This window comes from Schistocerca piceifrons, chromosome 1, assembly GCF_021461385.2.
Source record: "Schistocerca piceifrons isolate TAMUIC-IGC-003096 chromosome 1, iqSchPice1.1, whole genome shotgun sequence".
Lineage (NCBI taxonomy): Eukaryota > Metazoa > Arthropoda > Insecta > Orthoptera > Acrididae > Schistocerca > Schistocerca piceifrons.
The window spans coordinates 1,203,124,891-1,203,145,232 of record NC_060138.1 but is presented as its reverse complement, the minus strand read 5'-3'; the positions used below and the strand labels follow the sequence as shown (position 1 = coordinate 1,203,145,232).

Sequence of the window (20,342 nt, the reverse complement as noted above, 5' to 3'; positions counted from 1 at the left end):
GTTGACATTCAAAATACTAAAATGGTACAAGTCAGGAGCACTTACATTACAGTGATTTCTGAGGGAATTGTTACACTGGTTTCAGAACCTGATGATACAGCAGGATTGTGTCTATACCCATAAAACACGGAAATCCCATGATCTTCTTCAAGAAATCAGCATTTTAACTTACCTGCCTGGTTTGATAAGAAATGAGAAGGAATTTTCAGCCAGTAAGTGTACATTAAGTACTGACATGTTGTATATTTTTATTCTTTCATGGAATTAAGTTCTTTCATGCACAAGTACGTCGCAATATGAATATTTGATGAAAAATGTAGTTCTTTATTCCAGTGACATATAAATGTAATACAAAGTACATACATATTCAGTGTACAGAAAAAAACACTGTAAATTAGACCTGAGTCAAACCTTTTCAACTCACCCATATGTAATCAGAGTCGATGCTGCATATAATCTAGTAAGTCATGAGTTGTGTCAGACCAAGACCTTTGTGACAACTGGTAGACAGTATTCCCATCTTTGTCTTGAGCACTAATGTCTGCTCCTGCATTCACCAGAATCTCAAGCATATCACATACATCAGGATACCACCAGTTACTGCTGATTGCTAACATTAAAGGTGTTCTGTCATCAGCATCCCTGTCATTCACTGGGACATGTGCTTCTTCCACCAAATACTTTGTTACAATGTAATTTTCTGATGTAACTGCAACATGCAATGGTGTGCATCCTTTGTTGTCATGTGCATATTCAGTATGACCACTGTCCATTAATTTCTTCACAATTTCCACACTAAACTGTGCTGCACAGTGTAGCAATGTTGTATTGTGCGCAGGATCCCACCAGCAGTCTGATAAGGACATTCCCAAAGACATCAAGTGGTCCAACATCTGCAAAGAGAAAATACATAGACTTTCTCAGTTCTACACCAAAATAACCAGTCCCTAAGAGTTAAGTGCAACAGCTAGAAGTGGAACTGTAGCATACTGATAGCTCACATAACAGCACATTTGTGTGTGGGATCTAAACTAACATTTGTGGCTCTAAACTCCTACAACCTAGCGTACCATTATGGTATGACCACTTTGAGAGGTGGTGAATCATCCCTATTTGTCATGGAATGTGTGTGTGTATGTATAAAGTTAGCAATGATAATGTCTCACTCAAGTGAAGAAAAACATGTAGAGATCTCAACAATATAGACTAGAAACCATGTATGTTCCAAACATGAACTGTGCTACACATTTATCATTCTCCTAGTGCTGACAAGGACACTTCCATTGCAAAACTAATCCAAGAACTGGACACAGTTTCTAATGCTAATGTGAAACTTCTGTTTTGTGGGGATTTAAACATCAACACAATTAATCCAAATGGATTCTGCAACACATTCACACATTCTTCAACATTATGCACAACTTTATAATATCACCACGGATTAACACTGACACAAGGATGACCAATCACTGATTATGTGGCATGAAGGAAGAGAGATGTAAATACTGAACTATGTTACAAACACAATGAAACTGTGATGCACCACTGGAGAAGAACTAAGCAATGTTGTGTGCAGCCTAAAAAATAAAATGTCAGCAGGTATACATAAAGTGCCCATGTGCTTACTGGAAGACTGTATAGACAGTATCAAAAACCCTATAGTGCGCATCATAAATGAATCCTTCGTGACAGTTTGCTTCCCAGAGACAATAAATCATGTTAAAGTCCTGTCTACATACAAAAAGTGATGCATAAAATCTAGAACATTATAGTCCCATTTTATTATCCTCACCATTTTCTATTGTAATCATGAAAAATAGGCTTACAGTGTACAAAATACAATTGTCTGTGTAAATAACAGTTTGGTTTCAGGTCTAGTAAAAGCACACGCTCAGCCATAGCTCAAGCTACAAGTGCTATCCTGGAAGCACTTGGCAAAGGAGTTCATATAAGAGACATTTTACTTGACTTTACCAAAGTCTTTGATACAGTGGACTACACAATTCTGCTAATTAGATTAGGTCCACTAAGAATAAGGGAAGTAGAAAATAAATGTTCTTTTAGAGTGCATTGGGTGGAGATTTCTTATATGAACCACAGTCATACCATAAAACACCATTCTAACTCACACTTTACTAACATTGGAGTTATCAAATGACATGCTGTAATGGGACATCCTCCTATAGCATTACTTTTCCTCAACAGTAGTTGTCAATACAAGTAATATTTTTCAAATTTTGGACAATTCAATATTATCTCAGCAGCTTTTCTGAAAACTTTCATATAATTTTATACTCAATATGTTATATTTCAAGCTAAAATTTACAAACAGAAATTACTTTATCTTGGATGTTGTAACTGATAAATACTAGTTCTGAATGTACAGTTGTTGTTGTTGTTGTTGAGGTCTTCAGTCCTGAGACTGGGTTGATGCAGCTCTCCATGCTACTCTACCCTGTGCAAGCTTCTTCATCTCCCAGTACCTACTGCAACCTACGTCCTTCTGAATCTGCTCAGTTTATTCATGTCTTGGTTTTCCTCTACGATTTTTACCCTACACACTGCCCTCCAATACTAAACTGGTGATCCCTTGATGCCTCAGAACATGTCCTACCAAACGATCCCTTCTTCTAGTCAAGTTGTGCCACAAACTCCTCTTCTCCCCAATCCTATTCAATACCTCCTTATTAGTTATGTGATCTACCCATCTAATCTTCAGCATTCTTCTGTAGCACATTTTGAAAGCTTCTATTCTCTTCTTGTCTAAACTATTTATTGTCCATGTTTCACTTCCATACATGGCTACACTCCATACAAATACTTTCAGAAATGACTTCCTGACACTTAAATCTATAGTCGATGTTAACAAATTTCTCTTCTTCAGAAACGCTTTCCTTGCCATTGCCAGTCTACATTTTATATCCTCTCTACTTCAACCATCATCAGTTATTTTGCTCCCCAAATAGCAAAACTCCTTTACTACTTTAAGTGTCTCATTTCCTAATCTAATTCCCTCAGCATCACCCGACTTAATTCGACTACATTCCATTATCCTCATTTTGTTTTTGTTGATGTTCATCTTATATTCTCCTTTCAAGACACTGTCCACTGTGTTCCGTTCAACTGCTTTTCCAAGTCCTTTGCTGTCTCTGACAGAATTGCAATGTCATTGGTGAACCTCAAAGTTTTTATTTCTTCTCCATGGATTTTAATTCCTGCTCCGAATTTTTCTTTTGTTTCCTTCACTGCTTGCTCTATATACAGATTGAATATCATCGGGGAGAGGCTACAACCCTGTCTCACTCCCTTCCCAACCACTGCTTCCCTTTCATGCCCCTCGACTCTTATAACTGCCATCTGGTTTCTGTACAAATTGTAAATAGTCTTTCAGTCCCTGTATTTTACCCCTGCCACCTTCAGAATTTGAAAGAGAATATTCCAGTCAACATTGTCAAAAGCTGTCTCTAAGTTTACAAATGCTAGAAATGTAGGTTTGCCTTTCCTTAATCTTTCTTCTAAGGTAAGTCGTAAGGTCAGTATTGCCTCACGTGTTTCAGTATTTCTACAGAATCCAAACTGATCTTCCCCGAGGTTGGCTTCTACCAGTTTTGCCATTTGTCTGCAAAAAATTCGCGTTAGTATTTTGCAGCTGTGACTTATTGAATTAATAGTTCGGCAATTTTCACATCTGTCAACACCTGCTTTCTCTGGGATTGGAATTATTATATTCTTCTTGAAGTCTGAGGGTATTTTGCCTGTCTCATACATCTTGTTCACCAGATGGTAGAGTTTTGTCAGGACTGGCTCTCCCCAGGCTGTCAGAAGTTCTAATGGAATGCTGTCTACTCCCGGGGCCTTGCTTCGACTCTCATCTTTCAGTGCTCTGTCAAACTCTTCACGCAGTATCTCCCATTTCATCTACATCCTCTTCCATAATATTGTCCTCAAGTACATCACCCTTGTATAGACCCTCTTTATACTCCTTCCATCTTTGTGCTTTCCCTTCTTTGCTTAGAACTGGGTTTCCATCAAAGCTCCTGATATTCATACAAGTGGTTCTCTTTTCTCCAAAGGTCTCTTTAATTTTCCTGTAGGCAGTATCTATCTTACCCCTAGTGAGATAAGCCTCTACATCCTTACATTTGTCCTCTTAGCCATCCCTGCTTAGCCATTTTGCACTTCCTGTTGATCTCATTTTTGAGACGTTTTTATTCCTTTTTGCCTGCTTCATTTATTGCATTTTTATATTTTCTTCATTCATCAATTAAATTCAATATTTCTTCTATTACCCAAGGATTTTTACTAGCCCTTGTCTTTTTACCTACTTGATCCTCTGCTGCCTTTACTACTTCATCATTTAACAGTAATGTATAGTAAACGTTACTTTTTTGGAAACATTTGAAATTAGGAATTATTTGGCACACTTAAAATTTCTATTATTAATTACACAATCTAGTAGTGTTTGCTATGTTCATTTCTGGGCTCATTTATGAAATAATAACCGAAATTAACAGAAATTCATTTGTCAAGAAAAATTGTAAACCCTTTGGAATATGGTTATTACCACAGAATGAAGTAGTAGTAAGCATGCCAATGATGTGATGGAGCATATTTTTGTATTTTGGGCAAACAACGTAATTTCAGCTTTGTTCATGTGAAAATTCAAAATACTGTGTGATGTACTAAATTGTGACAAAAAAATTAATGTAAAACAAATTCTGCAACAACAATCTTCAAAATTATATAGATCAATTCAACCATGAGGACCTAAAATGTGAGAATTTCAACTTCGAGAATCAGACCCCTAGACAAGAAAAACTGGAGCCAACTCTACAAGAAAAGATAAGAAACTAAACAGTTTATTGTGATCTTACTCCTGTCAAATCTCAGAAAATATTTTACTCATTGTGGCCAATAGCTGCAACTAGGAAGGAGGAGGGAGATTACAGTGCACTGGGCCAAATATTCCTGCTGGTATATATCAACTGTTTTCCTCAGAGTGCCAAATGTGGTGAAATAGTACTGTTTGCTAATGACAGTAACATTCTAATCAGTAATGAGTCACACAATGTACCACATGAAAAATCTGAAGACACATTCTTGTATGGAAAACTTGGAAATTTGTGGTAACCTCCTATCAGACCAAACTGCTGAGGTTATCAGTCCCTAGGCTTACACACTACTTAAACTAACTTATGCTAAGGATGACATACACACCCACACCCGAGGGAGGACTCGAACCTCTAACTGGGGGAGCCGCGGGAACCGTGGTGAGACACCTCAGACTAGGCAACTACCCTGTGTGGCACACTCTTGCATGTATGCAGGCAGGTAGAAACAACAAATTAATTCTAAGTGTGAAAATAAACCAATAGTGAAAGATGAGCTTACAAAATGTGTATCACAAACTAAATTACTTGTCAACTCGCAACTGAAGTATATTGCTCACAGGAAGTGAATAGCTTCAGCATGGTATGCACTCAGAATAACAAATTCAGCGTGTAGTAGCTTGTGCATTAGAACTATATACAGAATTTTGCATATCTCCATTCTATAGTTTGTTATGGTATAACGTTCTGGGGAACAAATGAACAAAATACACAAACAATATTGTGTAATTAGATGAATGATGAAAACTAACTTCACTTAACGAAGGTTTATTCAGCACTTGCACATACAAGAGTGCGGGCCAAATATCTCGTGAAATAAGCATCAAACGAAAAAACTACAAAGAACAAAACTTGTCTAGGTTGAAGGGGGAAACCAGATGGCGTTATGGTTGGCCCGCTATATGGCGCTGCCATAGGTCAAACGGATATCAACTGCATTTTTAAAAATAGGAACCCCATTTTTTATTACATATTGATGTAGTACATAAAGGAATATGAATGTTTCATCTGAACCACTTTTTTCACTTTGTGATAGATGGCGCTGTAGTAGTCACAAACATATGGCTCACAATTTTAGTCGAACAGTTGGTAACAGGTAGTTTTTTAAATTAAAATACAGACCGTAGGTAAGTTTGAACATTTTATTTCGGTTGTTCCAATGTGACACATGTACCTTTCTGAACTTATCATTTCTGAGAACACATGCTGTTACAGTGCGATTACCTGTAAATTCCACATTAATGCAATAAATGCTCAAAATGATGTCCGTCAACCTCAATGTATTTGGCAATACGTGTAACAACATTCCTCTCAACAGCGAGTGGTTCGCATTCCATAATGTTCGCACATGCACTGACAATGCGCTGATGCATGTTGTCAGGCGTTGTCGGTGGATCATGATAACAAATATCCTTCAACTTTCCCCACAGATATGGGGGCCATGATATGGTGCTTCGATGACCAATCCACCTGTCATGAAATATGCTATTCAATACCGCTTCAATCACATGCAAGCTATGTGCCAGACATTCATCACGTTGGAAGTACATCGCCATTCTGTCATTCAGCGAAACATCTTGTAGTAACATCGGTAGAACATTATGTAGGAAATCAGCATACATTGCACCATTTAGATTGCCATCGATAAAATGGGGGCCAATTATCCTTCCTCCCATAATGCCGCACCATACATTAACCTGCCAAGGACGCTGATGTTCCACTTGTCACAGCCATCGTGGATTTTCTGTTGCCCAATAGTGCATATTATGCTGGTTTACATTACCACTGTTGGTGAATGTTGCTTCGTCCCTAAATAGAACGCGTGCAAAAAATCTATCATCATCCCATAATTTCTCTTGTACCCAGTGGCAGAACTGTACATGACATTCAAAGTTGTCACCATGCAATTCCTGGTACACAGAAATATGGTACGGGTGCAATCGATGCTGATATAGCATTCTCAACTCTGACATTTTTGAGATTCCTGATTCTCGCGCAATTTGTCTGCTACTGATGTGCGGATTAGCAGCGACAGCAGCTAAAACACCTACTTGGGCATCATCATTTGTTGCAGGTCGTGGTTGAATTTTCACATGTGGCTGAACATTTCCTGTTTCCTTACATAACGTAACTATCCGGCGAACACTCTGGACACTTGGATGATGTCATCCAGGATACCGAGCAGCGGACATAGCCCATGCCCGTTGGGCATTTTGATCACAGTAGCCATACATACGGTCCATTTAACATGGGTAATGTATCACGAAGCAAATACTGTCCACACTGGAAGAATGTTACGTGATACCATGTACTAATACATTTGTGACTATTACAGCGCCATTCATCACAAAGCGAAAAAAGTGGTCCAACTAAAACATTCATATTTCTTTACGTACTACACGAATATGTAATAAAAAATGTGGGTTCCTATTTTAAAAAATGCAGTTGATATCAATTTGACCTATGGCAGTGCCATCTAGTGGGCCAACCATAGTGCCATCTGGTTTTCCCCTTCAAGCTAGACGAGTTTCATTCTTTGTAGTTTTTTTGTTTGATGCTTATTTCGTGAGATATTTGGCCCGGTCACTATCAATGGACCACCCTGCATACAGTTACAGAACATTCCAGTACAATGATTCTTGACATTTTTGGATACTTCTAGAATGTACTTGAACTGAATAAAGAAATTAAAATTTTACAGTTCCGGTGAGTTTTGAACTCACAACCCTCCATGCAACAGTCTAGTATCATAACCACTACACCACAGTGACAGTGCTACTTAGTATCTTCTGCAACAATATTTAAGCTACATAAAAGGGCTGTATGGACTGTAATAAAAACAATAGAAAGAAAACTCACTGCACCAAGTTATTTAAATTTATGGGACTCTTGACTGTTCCATGTGAGTATATTTTGCATACAGTGAACCACATAAAGAAAGACTTAGACCAATGGGATGAACAGGTCTATGTATACACATGGAACCATATCCAGTCAATGCTTACATCTCAGTAGGAAACAGAAAATAAAAACTCAAAAATAGTGTATTATATAAGGGTTCTAACAATGGTATGTACATTATGTTGACAACTATGCTAATGATTAATAGCTAGGATTAAGACAGATTTTACAAATATATTCAACAGTATAGTGAAACACACATTGTAAAGCAAACAGTGTATATATTTGTGTAATTGTCTGTACATGTACACATTTTTGTGGCTATTTTGTGTACTTTATATGTTGACAGGATCCATACGATTCATATCGTCTATGGATAGATAAATAAATAAATAAAATACCAAAGTTTCATGTTTTCTAAACACATGGTTCTTAAATCAAAAGCTAAGGTTGAATACAGTAGTAGGATTGTGACTCTTCAAGCTTTCCCAGCGGATATGTTGTAAATAGTCTTCAAGGGTTTGCCGCCAGATCACGCTGTGCAATTTCCACAATATTTCCTTGGAGCAACTATCTGCCATCTTCAGGTAGTTCAACCTTGCTGGTCACTAGGTATGACTGACAGTGTCCACACATCAACACCCCATTTCTAGAATATGCACGTGAAGAATGCACTAGTGCAGAAATCATGCATGCGCAATGATTTGCAGATAGATGATGCCACATTCAAACTCCCTCTGCTGACAATCGCAGAGCAGCTCTCCTGCACGTGTGCTGTATGCTGTGTTTGTCAGTAGTACATCCAGACATTATTCACCAACAATTGTATTAGACCAATGTTATGATGGCTCTGTTATCGATGAATCTTGATTTTTGCACCGTGACTTAATAGCAGCCAATGCAGGGTTCCAGGCTGTGCTCAGTTGAAATCCTGCATCCCTGTTGATGAGATTATTGGCTGTAAGGACATACATTGCTTCCTTAATGATGCAATGCCATAAAGATGATGCCGGGGTTAAAACTTCCATCTTTTCATAAATCATGCGATATCCTGTATTCAGACAGTGTTCCGCAATTGCAGACTTTTCCAGCTGACGAAGGTGTGTACGATGCTGACGTTCATCGCAGTGTTCTTGCACTGTGTGGCATATATGGCCTATATATGCTGCCCCACATTGACAAGGAATCTTGTACATACCACATTTCCTCAGGCCAAGGTTATCTTTCTCAGTTTTGCAGATGGTTGAAAAACACACGTAATTCCATACCTTCTGAGAACTCTTCCGAATTTTGATGACATGGCACCAAAATATGACAAAATGGCCAAAGTGGTGGGTGTCTTAGTATCTTCATCCTGCTCCATAGATTGAACTTGCCTGGGCCTGAATGCATTATGTATCTGTCTCTCAGAATAACAGTTTTGTTGGAACACTGACTTCAAATGTTGTATTTCATTTGACAGGCTTTCAGGATCAGATACCACATGTGCTCTATGAACTAACTTACATAATGCACTACCAAATTGTGCAGGATGATGGCAGTCTGTGGCCTGCAGGTACAGATCTGTATGCAATAACTTGCAGTAGACACTGTGTCCCAACGTTCCATCTGCTTTCCTTCGAACCAAAACATCAAGAAAAGATAAAGTAACATCTTTTTCCACTTCCACTGTTAAGTTTATATTTGGATGGAGCAAATTCAATGTAGAATAAATGTAGGTAGAGTATCAAGTCCATGTGGCCACAGCACAAGTGTATCATCCACATACCACAGAAAATAAGAGGGTTTGAGAGTGGCTGAATGTAGTGCTTTTTCTTCAGAGTCTTCTTGGATGATGCTGTAGTTTCAGTGCTAGAGAAGGGTCTGAATTTTGCACCTACACCAGGGATCATTTCCGTCCATGATATAATTAGTGGAATAGAGCAGGCTGTTTTGAAACTTTCTAAGGATGCTGCCGAAGAGATTAGGCTTGACACATGCTGCATCTTGACTCGAGCTTCACCTAAGAGGTCCAACTTTAAGCTCACCTCAGCTGAAAGAAATGTTCTACGAGAATTGAGAGAAGACCAAGACATCATCATCTTACCTGCTGACAAAGGAAATTCTACTGTGCTTCTTTCACGCACAGAATATAGCAAAAAATGGTTCAAATGGCTCTGAGCACTATGGGACTTTACATCTATGGTCATCAGTCAGAATATAGCAGGTAGATATACAAACTGCTCAACAATCATGCATACAGTAAATTAAAAAGTGATCTAATGGGTAGGATACAGAGTAAGGGTTTGCATCAACAGGCTACAGTTACTCCTAGACTCTACAGCCTGGCCAAGATCCATAAGAATGGGGCACTTCTCTGTCCCATTGTATGTAACATAGGAGCAGCTACTCATTTTATTGCCAAATATCTGATATCACTATTGGGACCTCTCATAGGCAGTTGTAACCGTCATATTCAAAACTCTGAAGATTTCATAACACACCTGAAAACTCTTAGATTCCAACTGCCAGATCTCTTAGAAAGTTTTAATATTGTGTCTTTATTTACAGAAGTGTCCTTGCAGGACACTCTGGAGCTCATTAGCAACAAGTTTGAGGAGGACAAAGTAGCATTATTTAAGCATGTGCTTACTTCAACATACTTTTTAATTCATGACCAGTGTTTTGAACAAGTGGACAGTGTTGCCATGGGAAGCCCTCTGTTTCCTGTGCTGGACAATTATTTTATGGAGGACTTTGAAGATAAAGCACTACCGTCAGCCACTCTCAAAGCCCCTTGTTTTCTGTGCTATGTGGATGATACATTTGTGATGTGGCCACATGGACTTGATACTCTACCTACATTTCTTCAGCATCTGAATTCACTCCATCCAAATATAAACGTCACGTTGGAAGTGCAAAAATTTGGTACTTTACCTTTTCTTGATGTTTTGGTAAAAAGCAAAGTAGATGGAACCTTGGGACACAGCATCTACCTCAAGCCAATGCATACAGATCTATATCTTCATCTACAGCAGTGCAACGAAACATTAATTACAGTGTGCAAGCAGACAGAGTTATATCTGTAGATGGACCTGCTTCTGTCTCATATAGATTTCAACAGTATCCTTCCGCGAACCTGGCACAGCAACAAGTTGCTCAGTTCACCAACACCTCTGTCGACTTGTCAGGCAGTTACTCTAATACTGTGAGTGAACATACCTCAGGACTTTTTCATATCAGTTCATGGAACCTTTTTTTATACGCACCAAGTGAACATTGTAAACAATGGTCACGTAGTACTGCGCCACTCCAGTTGAGCACAGTGAACTATTCTGCCAGGGGACCAAGTAATGTCAATTGTGAACGCTGGCCTAATGCTCAGCCATGTACCACAACACATGTTGTGCCAGCCGCGTCAGTTGACTGCTTCGTTGTGCCAAGCTACCCTACCGCCCAACTGCCCGTTTTTACAGTGCCACCGAGCATACCGGCTGTGCCGCGAAGGCTCGAAGATACAGCAACCCCCCATGCATGGGACCTGACATCCGCACCTGCACCTAAACTATTGGCTGCTTCCAAACCGCTGCCACCCGAGAGGCTACCTAAACTACCAGCGTTCACACTAGAGCACCCCGAATTCTGGTTCGCTCTCGCAGAACAAACTTTTCGATACTATTTGCTCAATGATGACTCAAGATTCATCTGTCTGCTGACCACCAACCTCCACGACCGTGTAGACCTGATCCATGATTTAGTAAGCGCACCCCCACAGGTAGACAAATACACAACTGCCAAGGAGATAATATTGGAACGCGTCACCCAGATGTCAACAGAAAAGTTTCAGAACCTCATCTAGGAGGAGCACCTCCGTGACAAAACTCTATCACAGCTGTGGCGATGCTTACGACTCCTCGTAAATGAACGGGCCCTGCCCAATGACACCCTCATGTCAATATAGATCGGGAAACTGCCTCTCTGCATCCAAACTGCCATCGCCAGCCAATCAACTGGAGAACACATCCACACTGCTGACCAAGTGCACTCCACTCTCAAGCGCGAACTCCACGCCCAGCAAACCCCCACACACTACAACCTTCTCCCCCCAGGCAGGCCGCAGACGACACCACAACTTAGACGCCGGGCACAACTCACTGGTCCAGCCGAACCAGCTACAAGCTGCACAAACAACAGCGACTACACCACCACCGCCCCTTCCCCCTAGTCTCAACACTTCCGATGATCCAGAGCCCCAAGAGCACCCACAACACTACCCATTCTATTACTACCATACCAAGTTCGGATCGGGTGCTAAGAGATGCAGCCCTCCTTGCTAGCACCCAAACGCATTGCACAGGTCGGTCTAGGTGCCGCCACTTGTACCGAAGAAGCCAGGCGCCAGCCATCCCTCGACTCAGTAGAGGAGCCACTCCCTAAGTGCACTCGCATGTACATCAAAGACTGTGTAACAGGCATTCGTTTCCTCATCGACACAGGCGCAGACGTGTCTTTGCTATGACTGTCGATGAAACCAGCAAACATCCGACCACACCGTACACAGTTATGAGTTGCCAACACTACGTGTCTAAAGTGTGTAGGCTCGGCGTCATTTTCCGTACACCTTTCTCCCAAGTACGTGCTTAAGTGGGCTTTTCTGGTGGCAGACATTCCAGAACCGATTTTGGGCACTGACTTTCTTAAACACCATGTACGTTCGCCTAACACAGGGCACAATACGGTTTTTCACGAACCGTCAGGCAAACATTTCCAGTGTGCCACTGCGAGTGCGTGTGATACCGACTTGAGTTCGTACTCCCACCTAATAAGTTTGTGTGACTCGCTCTCAACCACTTTACCACAAACTAATGACAAACTGTTCGCTGAGACAGATGAGAGGACACGTTTACAACAGGAACAGCACGAGATCAAATGTCGCACGGAAAATGTTACGCTCGAGATTACGGCCGCCAGACACCACATCGAGATGCTACAGCAACACATCACGCAGCACAATACTGAGGTTAGTACCAGTGCCTCGATTCAGTGCACAAACAGTGATTCTCCACCCACACACAGTGTTAATCTTCCCTCGGCAGACTCCGCACAACTGCAATCCACAGACACGGATATTTGTAAACATTCAGCTGTTACCATGACAACTGCGTGCACAAACAGTGACGTCTTGTACACGGCAGTTGTCACATCGTCACTAGTGCCAATTTCCAACACTGCAGTTGAGGCTCGTACTCCCTCACTGCCAGCAACGCCTCCTGTGTCGGACCCACTAACTAAAGACAAGGCCGCCACTACATGCAACCGTAATGCACTTTTTTCGCCGACTCCGGAAGCGTTTGTCACCCCTGCGCAGCAGACATCTTCCCTAGAAATGCCCGTCACGCCACCAAATCAGATTACGTCCACACAGCACACTACATCAGCAAGGGCACAAACAGCTGACCCGAACACAACCAAACAGCAGCCTCAGAATACTTCGGATGTGCCGAACCACACCGGGCGCATTGACGTCAAGCCACTCCAACAGGCTGTTGCACAACACACGAGTGCTCACAAGTAGGCGGCCGCACGCATCGACCCAACAGTCTCGGTCATTACAAACGGAACTGTCCACAAACTGCTCCTAACTGACGGACCTCCAATCTCTTGTAGTAGTAGATGCTTAAAACCTGAACTCATGCAGACTGCGAGGGAGCAAATTACTGAGCTTTTACAAGCCAAAGTCCTGGAGCCCTCCTCCAGTGCATGGTCTATGCTGATACATTTCGTAGATAAGAAAGACGGTAGCAAGAGAATGTGTGGAGACTACATACTACTCATCACCTGCACTATTCTTGACAAGTACCCCCGTACCCAACATAGCTGATTTTACACACGCACTGTGGGGTTGTATTTATTTTTCGGTCATCGACTGCGAACGTGCGTATCATCAGATACCTATCGGTCTTTGTAACGCAGGCCAGATTGGCAGTGATTCATAAACGAGGTTCTCTTCCACCTCGATTTCTGTTTCGCCTATTTAGACGACACCCTCGTGTTCAACCCTTCACTAGAGGACAACAAGACCCATGTACAAACTGTACTCGATACCTTGCAGGCAGCAGGTATCAAAACGAACAATAAGAAGCTGCAGTTACAACAGACCTCCGTCGACTTCCTAGGGTTCGTGGTGTCATCAACGGGAATTAGCCCCCGCCCGCTAAAGTGCAACCAATGTTAGAGATGCAACGCCCAACTACTTACAAGGAATTGCGCAGTTTCTTAGGAACAATAAACTATTACAGGAAGCACCTACCTGCCATCACAGAAGTCCAGGCTCCACTTACGGATGCGCTCACAGGATGGTTAACTTCAGGCACATGACCCGAGCCTTGGACAGAAGAGATGACCTCCGATTTTCGAGAAATTAAAAATCTTTTGGCCTCAGCATTTACCATAGCACACCCTTACCCAGAGGAAGAACTATTCATAACTACAGACGCTAGCAAAAACACAGTAGGTGCCGTCCTGAGCCAAACGGTCGGCGACTCTACCTTCCCACTGAGTTTCTTCTCGAAGAAATTGAACAACGTGCAGAAGAAGTACTCCGCCTTCGATCGTGAACTATTAGCGGTCTACAAGGCCATCAAACATTTTCGTCCAGAGATCGAGGGCCAAGGACTCTGTGTACCCACAGACCACAAACTGTTAGCCGCTGCCATACAGAACCCCTTGAAAGATCCTCCTCCAGGCCGTTTTCAATATTTCGACTTCATATCACAGTTTACCACTGATGTGCGGTATATCAGGGGCCCCGACAATGTCGTCGCAGACTTCCTATCGCAAGTGGATGTGTTGACATCACTTTTCGGTATACCGAACCTCGTTACCTTGCAAGCAGTGCAACTCTTGACACCGATTTCCGACCAAAACTCGTCACTCAAACCAGTACGCACTACTTACCTGGGCGTAGTTGGTGAGATTTGGTGTAACAAATCCACCAGGACCCTATGACCATTCATCCCGTGTGCCTTACAGCACGAAGTGTTTCTCAAGCTCCACAATTTAGCACACCCTGGCATCTGCGCATCCACAAGACTCATGACGGAACATCTTGTTTGGCACAACATGAAGCCAAGAGTGGGCCCGCAACTGTACACCATGCACAACAGAACAAAATATCACGCCACACCATATCCCCACCGCATAGCTTCCTTACACCCACAAGCCAGTTTCAACATATCCACATAGACTTAGTTGGCCCCCTCCCCCCCTCTGAGGGCCACAGGTACATCCTTTCAGTGATCGACAGGACGACACTGAGGGTGGAAGCAGCGCTCCTACTGAACATTACCACAGAAACTGTAGCACGAGAATTCTTCTCCATGTGGTTCACTCGTTTTGGTTCCCCTGCCACCATCACCATGGACCAAGGTGGCCGGTTCAAGTGCACATTGTTCAACTCGCTCTGCGCTCTCTACGGCATTGCCCATCTTCACACCACAGGCTACCATCCCCAATCCAATGGATTAGTTGAGCAATGGCACAGGACGCTAAAGACTGTGATTCAATGCCATGGAAAGCTATGGACAGAGGCACTGCGATTCGTACTGCTTGACCTCCGTGCCACCTACAAGGAAGACTTGAAGGGCACAATTGCTGAGTTCATGTATGGACAGGCACTCGTCTTACCTGGGGAACTGGTCAATCCCTCACCTGAACTCATCCTCCCCGAGCTACCCACCTTACTCGAACACATCAAACTGCATTGCTCTAAACTCCTACCATCCTACCCCCCCCCCCCCCCCCCGTGCCCCACCCCTCTCCAGCAACACTCCCCCACACACATACATCCCACGAACATTGGAAATCTGCACAACACACATAATGCTCAGTGATGACACAGTGCGAACTCCCCTAAAGCCTCCCTATACTGGCCCACATAAAATTATTAAATGCACAGACCAGACGTTAGACATTGAGGTCAAAGGCAACCCAGTCACTGTATCAGTTCACCGGGTAAAAGCAGCATACGTGGAGCCGACGTCCCCGTCCCCTCCTGTCGAGGTCGCAAATTTCTCTAATCACATTCACAGCTCACAATCAAGCTCTCTTATTTCGCCCCCAACCGCTCCCACTTCTAGACCCCCTGCAACTTGCAGCACTCCTGGCTTACCCTTCCGAGGTTTCTCGCCCCGACCTCCACTGTCCAATTCGTCCCGAGGCCGAGTCCAGTGTTACCGACAGCTCTCCGTCAAGCTCTTTACCCCCCCTCTCAGACCTCTCCCGCCCACGCCGGGAACATAGAGGTACTCCAAACTGAGCACACTCCCATGACCCCCTCACCGGGTCGGCACGAATCCCTAACCCCTCCCGGCTCCCCATTCCGAGGTTTCTCAGCACCCCTACCCTGAACTGACCAGGGCCTTCCACCAGAGACCCATATGATTGCACAGTGGGTGGACATTTCCATTTCCCCAGAGGACATCACGAACCTCTCTATCACCATCTGAGGTGATTCTGCTTACATACTGTTGATAAAACCAAGTGCGTCGCCCCCTACCTCCACACCAACCACGTCAGTAGTGCGACGATTCTCACTCCCACCCTCCACATCCGTCAACGCTATCAGAGCATTTGTGTGCCCTAACGGGTTCGTGTTACTGCATGTGCCGTGTGCGTCACAGATCTCCTCACCACACCCACACTCCAGGGCCGGCCGACGCCTTCGCCACCCTCAGAGATTTGACGATTACACCGTCCAGTGGCCCCCCTTGAGCTGTGAGCACAGCCATCGCTGCCGATCCCAGACAACACCGAGGAGTTACCAATCACGCATCTGCCTGGCGGCCCACTGCCCCCGCCCACCGACGAGTACTCCATACTGCAAGCAAGAGGGGGGGGGGGAAGGGGGGCTATGTGGCGACGTTCACAGAAGTAGTTAAGCATTGACCGTCAACAGCTACGAAGGTTTGATTTCTCTTTGCCATGTTCTTTGGAGGGTCACGCAGAGACCCACGTCTTAGTGCCCTTTTCTTTGTCTTTGTGCTGTATACATTGTGCCATCAAGTACAATAAATCAGTGTTTCTAGTAATGGGTGTATTATGTGGTGTTATAGTACCTACTTATACCCCATAATACTATGTCTCTCACAGTTTAGAAACTGTATGTTCCTCTGCAGAGTGAAAGATTTATTGATTCCCCAGACGTTGTTAGCATCATTAACTTATGTTTGCAGCTCTGATATTGTAGCATAACTGCTCAACATAATAATCTCCAACATGTAGGGTCAGAGACTTACTTCTTATTTTTGTCTACATATTATTTTTAAAACAAATACAATTTAATATTTTATTTTACACAATTTAAATGAAGCCTGACATTGTGTAAAGTTATGATAGTGAGATTACTTTGTCTATGTAATTTTTTACCTTTGTTTAGTGGCTTTGGAGCTAGCATGGCAGTCTGAGCAGGAAAGTAGTCAGAGTGCTGACGAAAGAGGAGAAAAAGTGGTGTGTGTATAAATTATTTCTCATCAGAAAACTATGTTCAGTGTAATAAAAAGTTTTAAATTAGCTTTTGGTGATCGAGATGTTATGTACGGTAATATCGAACCCCAACATTAACTATTCGCTCATTTATAATGAACTAACTTTATTTTGATAATGTCGCTACAAACACATCCGCTCGAATACAGAGCCTGGAACACACTTGGGATCAACAGTTTTCAAAGAAGTTCATTCTCAAAGATGAGGCGGTGGACTCTTGCAGTCGATAACTGCCACAAGCTGTTGTCTTCCATAAGTGCTATCATTCTCAACTTTAAAGTAGTAATGAGTGATATAGCATATGATGATTCAGATCTTGCTCCAGCAAACTGGTATGTTACAAGTGGCAATGAGTGATCAGTACAATCTTCAGTGAAGAAGAAGATGGGCAGAACAAACTGAAATTATAATATAAAAAGTGAAAGTGATGGTGAAGAGATTAGCATTATGTGTCAACAAAAAAGTTGACAATAGAAAGGAGTGCACACAGTGTTGAACAACAAGTAGGAATTAATGTAGAACTGTGCAGACAGATTAAGGTGTTGAATGAATTTTGGTATGGAAAAGAAGTAATTGTCAGTGTGTTTAACAACCACAGTAGTCCCAAGAATGCCATGGAGTAGTTCTATACATTGCAGAGCATCCTATGCTATGTAGCCACAGTCATTCAAGACAACTAGAAGTAAGTGTTACAAGAAGCAACATCATAGACTGTCTAGCATCAACGCAGTATATTATTTTGGTGGTTACAGTTGTATTTTTGGGTGTGAAATAGCACGTCAAGATTTAGAGCTAACTGTGTTGAAAATGTACCTTACTTTTTTATTCAAATTACGTGGTAATTGTTAAGCTTGTATGATTGCAAATTATCATTATTGCCAAACTAGCAGACATTTTTAGTGGGATAAATATAGACTATAAGACAACAAAGTGGAGCAAGTACTTGAGGTAAGACTTCAGAATTTTTGGATAGCAGCAAAATCAGAATGCGAGAAAATCTCACATACAGTAGTATGTCATGTTCAGGTTTATGCAAAGATCAACAAAAGGAAGAAATGATGAGCAGTGAACTGGAACTACAAAGTCAAATCAAAGCATCAATGTATTTAATAATAGGAGAGAAAGAGGGAGGAAATCTGTGCAAGCACAGAGTTATATAAAGAAGAAAATGTGGAAGCAGAATTCAATGTACAAGTGGTGCATAGATGTGTCACCAAAACCTAGAAGAATGCATTGGAAACACGTGAGAAAATGCCAAGAACAATAACAAGACTGAAGCAGACATACAGGAATGTATAAAAATGGAATTAAAGGCAGAATCACATAGTGTGCACGATGGATTAGCAGTCATAGAGTGTCACAACTAATGCTTAAGTGGGATAGACAAATCTAATGTGAAAGGATCAATCCACCTTGTACCATTTTTGGAGAACTTCAGAGGAGGGTGACCTACTGGTTGGATGGAAGATCAGTTTTGAAATAAGGAAGCAAATGGGAGACATAGTTTGGTGGTGCATGCACATAGAAACAACAGTTGAAAGCTGTGCAGATTCTGAGGTGGCATTCCTAGAAGACATGTGGTCAGAAGATAAACAGATTGAAATAAAGCTGATGCTAGTAAGTTATCCAAAATACCAGAGAGAGAGAGAGAGAGAGAGAATGAAGGCATAGAGTATGCACAGGGATAAAAGAGGAGTAAAACAAGAACAAGATGGGAAGGAAGAATGAGACAAAAGATCCCATTTCATCTCAGAAATGTTCAAATGTCTAAGAAAGAAGAAAAGATGCCACATATTTCAGGATGTGAAAAGGCATGGAAGAAAGAAGAAAACGGCAAACTTGAAGCCTTGTTATACAGTAGTGAAAGCCAGAATGAGGTGATGTTTGATAAAAAAAATTTATGGACATGAGTGAGTTTATTAAACTTTAAAATAGTAGTTGCAATGAAATAAGATTACGAGAGCAGCAACACCAGGTTGAAAAGAACTTCATACTAAGAGACTAATGCAGTAGAAGTAAGGCCAAATAACAGTCTGCACAAGTGCAGAGCAAGGCTGCCCTCTGATGCACAAGTAGCTGCCCCCCCCCCCCCCCCTCCCCACTCTAAAACACCCAGTGGATGATGAGACAATGGCACAAACAAACAAAGAGATTCTGTGTGTGTGATGGTCAGGTTTTTTTTTTTTTTCAATTTTGGTATTATCAATTTTTCAGCAGAATATAAAGTAAGTGTTAATACGGAAAATGAAGACTTAATGATGACTTAGATTTATTACGATCCAATTCTGAATATATAATAGCTTAGTACCTTCAGTATGAGTAAGATTAACTTATTATCAAAGTAAAATTCATACATTTTTTTCCTTCTTAATTAATCCTGCTACTATAACTTGATGAAGGGGCTCTGACTTATACAGGGTGTTACAAAAAGGTAGGGCCAAACTTTCAGGAAACATTCCTCACACACAAATAAGGAAACGCTTAATTTCCATGTTAGAGCTCATTTTAGTTTCGTCAGTATGTACTGTACTTCCTCGATTCGCCACCAGTTGGCCCAATTGAAGGGAGGTAATGTTGACTTCGGTGCTTGTGTTGACATGCGACTCATTGCTCTATAGTACTAGCATCAAGCACATCAGTACATAGCATCAACAGGTCAGTGTTCATCACAAACGTGGTTTTGCAGTCAGTGCAATGTTTACAAATGCGGAGTTGGCAGATGCCCATTTGATGTATGGATTAGCACGGGGCAATAGCCGTGGCGTGGTACGTTTGTATTGAGACAGATTTTCAGAACGAAGGTGTCCCAACGGGAAGACGTTCGAAGCAATTGATCAGTGTCTTAGGGAGCACGGAACATTCCAGCCTATGACTCGCGACTGGGGAAGACCTAGAACGAGGAGGACACCTGCAATGGACGAGGAAATTCTTCATGCAGTTGGCGATAACCCTAATGTCAGCGTCAGAGAAGTTGCTGCTGTACAAGGTAACGTTGACCACGTCTGCACGGAGAGTGCTACGGGAGAACCA

At 42.1% G+C, this 20,342-nt stretch overlaps 1 protein-coding gene across 1 annotated transcript in view; it reads right to left on the bottom strand.

The window, feature by feature from the left end:
- Window positions 1-338: 338 nt before the first annotated feature.
- The window catches only part of LOC124802543 (serine/threonine-protein phosphatase 6 regulatory ankyrin repeat subunit A-like), a 407,755-nt gene continuing 387,751 nt past the window's right edge, over window positions 339-20,342 (bottom strand). Inside the window, exon 17 of the mRNA XM_047263406.1 lies at window positions 339-893. Within this exon, the coding sequence (XP_047119362.1) occupies window positions 435-893 (459 nt within the window). The 3' untranslated portion in view covers window positions 339-434. The remainder of the gene's footprint in view (window positions 894-20,342) is intronic.